We start from the raw sequence: 5,528 nt of genomic DNA on the forward strand, positions 1-5,528 counted from the left end.
ACTTTCAAAATTCAAGTTCCAGAAGATGAATTTATTGAGTGATTTCTTAAAAAGGAATTTTTCCATTAATTTCGAAAGTCAAGATCTGAAAAGAGGATTTTTCAATTGACTTCCGAAAATCAAGATCTCAAAGAGGATTTTGAATATTTGATATCCAAACTATACACTTTCAAAAGTTAAGTTCCAAAAGAAAAATTTATTGAGTGACTTTTAAAAGAGAAAATTTTCTATTGTCTTTTAGAAAGTCAAGATTTGGAAAAAGATTTTTTCAATTGACTTTCAGAAAAAAAATCTAAAAAAGAAAAAATTTCATTAATTTTCGGAAGTCAAGATTCGGAAGAGAATTTTTAATGTTTGAGATCTGAGCTAATACACTATTAAAAGTCGAGTTTCGAAAGAGAAATTCTTTTTAGTAACTTCATGAACTCAAGATAAGAAAGAATAATTCTTTTCTATTGACTTCCAGATATCGATATAAGTAACCTTCATTGATGGACTATATATGGAGTAGGGAGGGGCCATGGTCCCAAAATATTTTTGATTTTTTTTAGTTATGTATATACTTTTGATTTTTTTAATTACTTATATTTTTAAAATTTTGAAATTTTTTTAAATTATAAACAATGTATTTTAAAAATTGATAGAAATTTAAATTGTGTCTTTTTAATTTTTTTATAAACCATAATACTTAATTTAATAAATAATAAAATATAAAATTAAATATAATAAAGAATAAAAATATTTAGGTTGAATTATTTTTCATCTTTATTATTATCCAATAAATGTCAAATTTTGACTAAAAAATCAAAACCAAATTGAGACTAAATCAAATTAAGGACCAACTTAAATTTTTGAAAAAAAAAACTAAAATAATAATTAAAACAAATATTTATTAAGATATTTTTTATTTTATTTTTCATTATTTTTTTAGGTTTTCATAAATTTGTACTCATTTTTTGGTCTCATATGTTTTTCTTTTGTTTTTGAAGAAAAAAAAAAGTTAAACACAAATTTATTGCTTTTGCTCTTATTTGTCATTTATTCTCTTTTATTCTTGAAGAAAAAAAATAATTTTCTTGTCTCACTTAATAATGAACTATTAGGTTAATAGTTATTAACACTATTTTTTATTTCATAAACTTTATATATTTATTTTTTTATGAAAATAGAAAAAAAATTAATGTATTATATATTTTTCAAATTAATTTTATAATTTGATTATAATATATTTTTCTTTTAGTAATTACGACTCTCAATTTTTCATTCTCAAATTTTCATTAAATTATGATAAATTAATTTTTAATATTAATTTTTAAAAATTATATTAATAAAAAGTAAAATCATAAATTTACTTTTTAAAAATAATAAAAAGAAAGTTATTGATGAAAATAAAAACAAAATAAATTTTATTCTTTTACATATTTTAAAATATTATACTAATTATTCTACCTAATGATCAAATTATTAATAATTAAATTGTTTAATTAAATAAATTATTTTTAAAAAGATTATATTAATAATTTAATTTAATAATCAAATAATATTTTGACCCTTTATAAGTAAAGATCCGCCACAGGTAACTTTTTTCCTTTTGATATCCATGCTTTCAGGTCTTAAAATATTTTGTTCGTGAATGAGCACATTCTTTCCGAATTTCAAACAATCACCACACTACTCTACGATTTCAAAAACATGACATCATTAACATGACAGCGACATGAACAAGTAAACATTAATATAATGTGTCTGTTAATCTATCAATGGTGTGAGTGAACGAGGGAATAAACAACAAAAGAGAGAAGACACCAGGGTAGAGAGAAAAGGAACAATGAGGTAAAGAGAAAAAGAACAATGAGAAAACATAATGAGTCATGTATGGTGGTGGAAGTTGAGGGAGTGAGATGTACGCGCTGTTAGGGTTGGGAAAATGTTAAAGGTGAGGTTAATTTACATTAAATAGAGTGGTTCAATTTTCAAAATTAATTATTATTGCTGGTCAAATAAGATAAAGGCTCAAAGGTTATTCTTGAAATATAAATAAAATTTCAAAAATAATTATTCAAGTGGGATTAAATGAATTGCTCCAAGGTTACTTTTGGAATATAAAAAATATTTAGAGATGCAAACAAAATCTTGAAGGTGGAATCCGGAGGAAGAGACCCGTCAAAAACTAACCTTTGTTTTTATCCTCTTTATAAACAAGGTTTTATAGAGGCCCAAAGGCTGTTTTATAGAGGCCCAAAGGCTGCTTCTTTCTGTATCCTCTATTTTATACCTACACCCTCTAACACCCATAAATCCTAAATTATAAAATTACCCTTACACCTCGTCTTAGTTTTCCATTATATTTCAGAGAAAATACTTTTAGTTCTGAATTAGACTCTCTAAAATATTTTTTTAAATACATTTTAATTCACCTCACAATTAAAGAGACCACTGATATGGTGCAAGATACCAAGTTGGCTAAGCAGCGTGCTCACTGATAATGTAACTCAGACAGATTGGAGGAACGAACTTGAACACTTCGGAGGCGAATTCATGATGCTATTTTTGAAATATATTTAAAACTAAACTGTAATTTCAAATTTGAAAATAGATTGCAAATTACTCGATTTAAATTATTTTTTAAATACCTTTTAAATTACAAATTTTAAAATATTTTTCTTAAGAAAAATTATACTTCGAATATGTATCGGCGTGCTTTTATAAGACTTACTATCATCACTAAGTTAATATATGATAGCAGACTCAATCAACCACTAAATGGACAGGTTATATCATATTTATAGATTATGACAAGATCCACAACTAAGAACACGGTGTGTGCACTATAGGTTAAAGAAAAGTACCATAGCATTATAAAAAAAGGCAAAATCAAGAACACATCTTAAGACTCAAACATCATATTTTTGTACTAAAGCAGAACACGTTTGTACTGAAGTAGAACTAGAACTTGGTTGTTGAGATGAGCTCAGATACGAGACCAATTAGATTGGACTGAACCTTGGTTGGGGTTGTTAACATCTAAGGTCTAAGGACACTTGGTTTTGTTACCATGAGTGGTCATGTCAGTGTAGCAAGTCCCACAGAGTTCCCTATTACCAGAAGTACCAGGTGGAACACACTTGCACCTCACACAGCACGTCCCACATGCTCTGTGGCACAAGTTTGGCCTGGAATGGGCACCACACCTTGTTTTGCACAACCCTCCACAATCTTGTACACACCAGAAACAAAAAAAAAAAGAAGTTAATCACTCATGTCATCTAATAACACACATGTACACAAACAACCTTGTTTGTTTGTTTTTTAGTTTGTGTAGTTAGTAGTTATTTATTATACAACTATGAGAATGAAACTTGAAAGCACAAGAACAAAATTAACAATCTATATGCTTACCTATGTCTTGCATTAGCCTTCTGTTCCCGTCTCTCACTATAAGCTGAAGAGGGTTCCAGTGAGGATTTTATAAGTATATTGTAACATCAAGCAAAAATGGAAAAAAAAAACATTTTGACTGATATTTTGTCAAGAAAATAAAACATACAGGGTCATCAGGAAAGCCAATTTCCTCGTTTTCTTCTTTTTCTGAGTTAACATCAGATGAAACCTGTGTATAGCAAAACAACAACAAAAGAAGGAAACTGGTAAGTCTCATCTTTTTTTATTTTTACCTAAACATAAAAACAAAAAACAACTTGAATTAAAAAGTTGAGTATCTGAAAGACAAAGATAATGCTAATTTGTGCACCTTGGCAACACAAACTAGAAGTAATATTCCTAGCAGTACAAGCTCGCGAAGTGCCATTGCAGCAGAAATTGTGTCTGCGAATGCTGAAGTGTTTGGACTCAAACGTTAATGATTTGCTCACTATACATGCTAGCATTTATATAGGCAAGAGGGTAGTAAAAAAATTACACCTTGCAACTTGAAAATACCAAAATGCCTAATCTTTGGCTTAATGAAACCATATTTTAAAAGAGATTTTTAATCTACCAAATGTCAGAAGGAAAAAGCTAATGTTTTACGTGTCATTGTCTGTCACAGTGGTAGCCGGTAAGTACACTGTTTCAGCGCGTGTACGATTTTTTCATATATATCTTACTATCTACTAATATATATAAATATTGACAACATTTTTTTATATATCCTAGCATATTAAATGCATTTATTTTAATATAAGAGAGTTATTAAGATTATAGTATAAGAAGATATGAAACCGACTTCAGTAGTCACCGGTAATGTTGCACAAGTTTTTTTTTTTTTTTATTTGTATTATTAAGTTGCATGTCTGATTTATATGCATAGATAAAATTGAAGTTGTTGAGGTGAAATGATGAATTGCATACAGCTGGATGAAGGCTGGAAGCAGTGTTATCGGGTTCTCTGCAATCCTTATCCCAATAGTTGGTGAGAACAACAAACACTGTTACTTTCAGTATCAGCAGTCAGCAAAGGAATTCAGAAACAATATAAATTATTTCGTGGGGAAAAGTACGTTTCTGTACGATTCCTTCCATCAAACCACAGTCCAAAAGAAAAAAAATAAAAAAGTTTTTACAAAATTATTTCATGCCCAAAACGATTTTAAAGAGCTGTATTTACGTAATATGTTTTTTATTACAATAAATAAATACATACAATATTTAGTTTTAACATTCTAACATTCATTAAATATTATAAATATATATAATTGATTTCTATTAGATATTAAGAAATTAAATTATAGTCAATAACAATATTTAAATAATTGGTTTTATATATTTTATGTAATATCCACTTTCTATTTTAAAAATATTTTTGGTCTCGTGTTATTTTTAAGATTTTCTTTCAACAATTCACTTCCTTTCTCTCCTGAAATAAAAATTCTGCTAAGGCTTGAGTTACGATCTCCTCCGAGTTTATTAAACACTCCTTTTCCATGTAAGTTAATTGAACTTCTGTCCTTTTTTCTTGTTTTTGTTTCGAAGTTTTGGCATGATTCTGTTTATGGTCATGACTCCACATTTTCTTTCTTGATCTTGGTTGTCAGTTCCTTAAGTAGTAATCGTGTTGTGGTGCTCTGCTGTTGGAGCTTGTTTGGTTGAGTTAATCTCTGTTTAAGGTAAGGGAAGCTAGGACTTTAAAACTTTTTTTTAAAGTGTCTTGCATGTTTTTGGTTTTGAATCATGCTTAAAATGTTGGTTTGATGTTCGTGGTTGTGTTTTTTAGTTTTGTTGTTTGATATTTTTGATTTTTGCATGCTGAAAGCAGTGAAAACCTATTATTTTAGCTTAAGCGAGATCAATCTAGCTTAAGCGAGAATTTCTAGCTTAAGCTAGAATAGCAGAATTTCACATTGCTCTCTGTTCGAATCTTAGCTTAAGTAAGAATTTCTAATTTAAGCGAGACTAGTCTAGCTTAAGTGAGACCAGTCTAGCTTAAGTGAGACCAGTCTAGTTTAAGAGAGACCAGTCTAGCTTAAGTGAGAATCGCTGCAGAATTTTAATTCCTTGTTTTAGCTTGTGACTAACTGAGTTAATGTTTA

The 5,528-nt window shown here is 28.3% G+C and overlaps 1 protein-coding gene across 1 annotated transcript; it reads right to left on the bottom strand.

The window, feature by feature from the left end:
* Positions 1–2,764: 2,764 nt before the first annotated feature.
* LOC114177102 (snakin-2-like) lies at positions 2,765–3,970 on the bottom strand. The gene is made up of 4 exons (XM_028062347.1): positions 3,752–3,970; positions 3,548–3,610; positions 3,400–3,442; positions 2,765–3,216 (listed from the first exon to the last, which is right to left on the bottom strand). Exons 1-4 carry the CDS (start codon positions 3,806–3,808, stop codon positions 3,032–3,034), a joined length of 348 nt encoding a protein of 115 aa, XP_027918148.1. The 5' UTR covers positions 3,809–3,970; the 3' UTR covers positions 2,765–3,031.
* Between the last annotated feature and the right edge of the window lie 1,558 nt (positions 3,971–5,528).

This window comes from Vigna unguiculata, chromosome 3 (assembly GCF_004118075.2).
Source record: "Vigna unguiculata cultivar IT97K-499-35 chromosome 3, ASM411807v1, whole genome shotgun sequence".
Classification (NCBI taxonomy): Eukaryota; Viridiplantae; Streptophyta; class Magnoliopsida; order Fabales; family Fabaceae; genus Vigna; species Vigna unguiculata.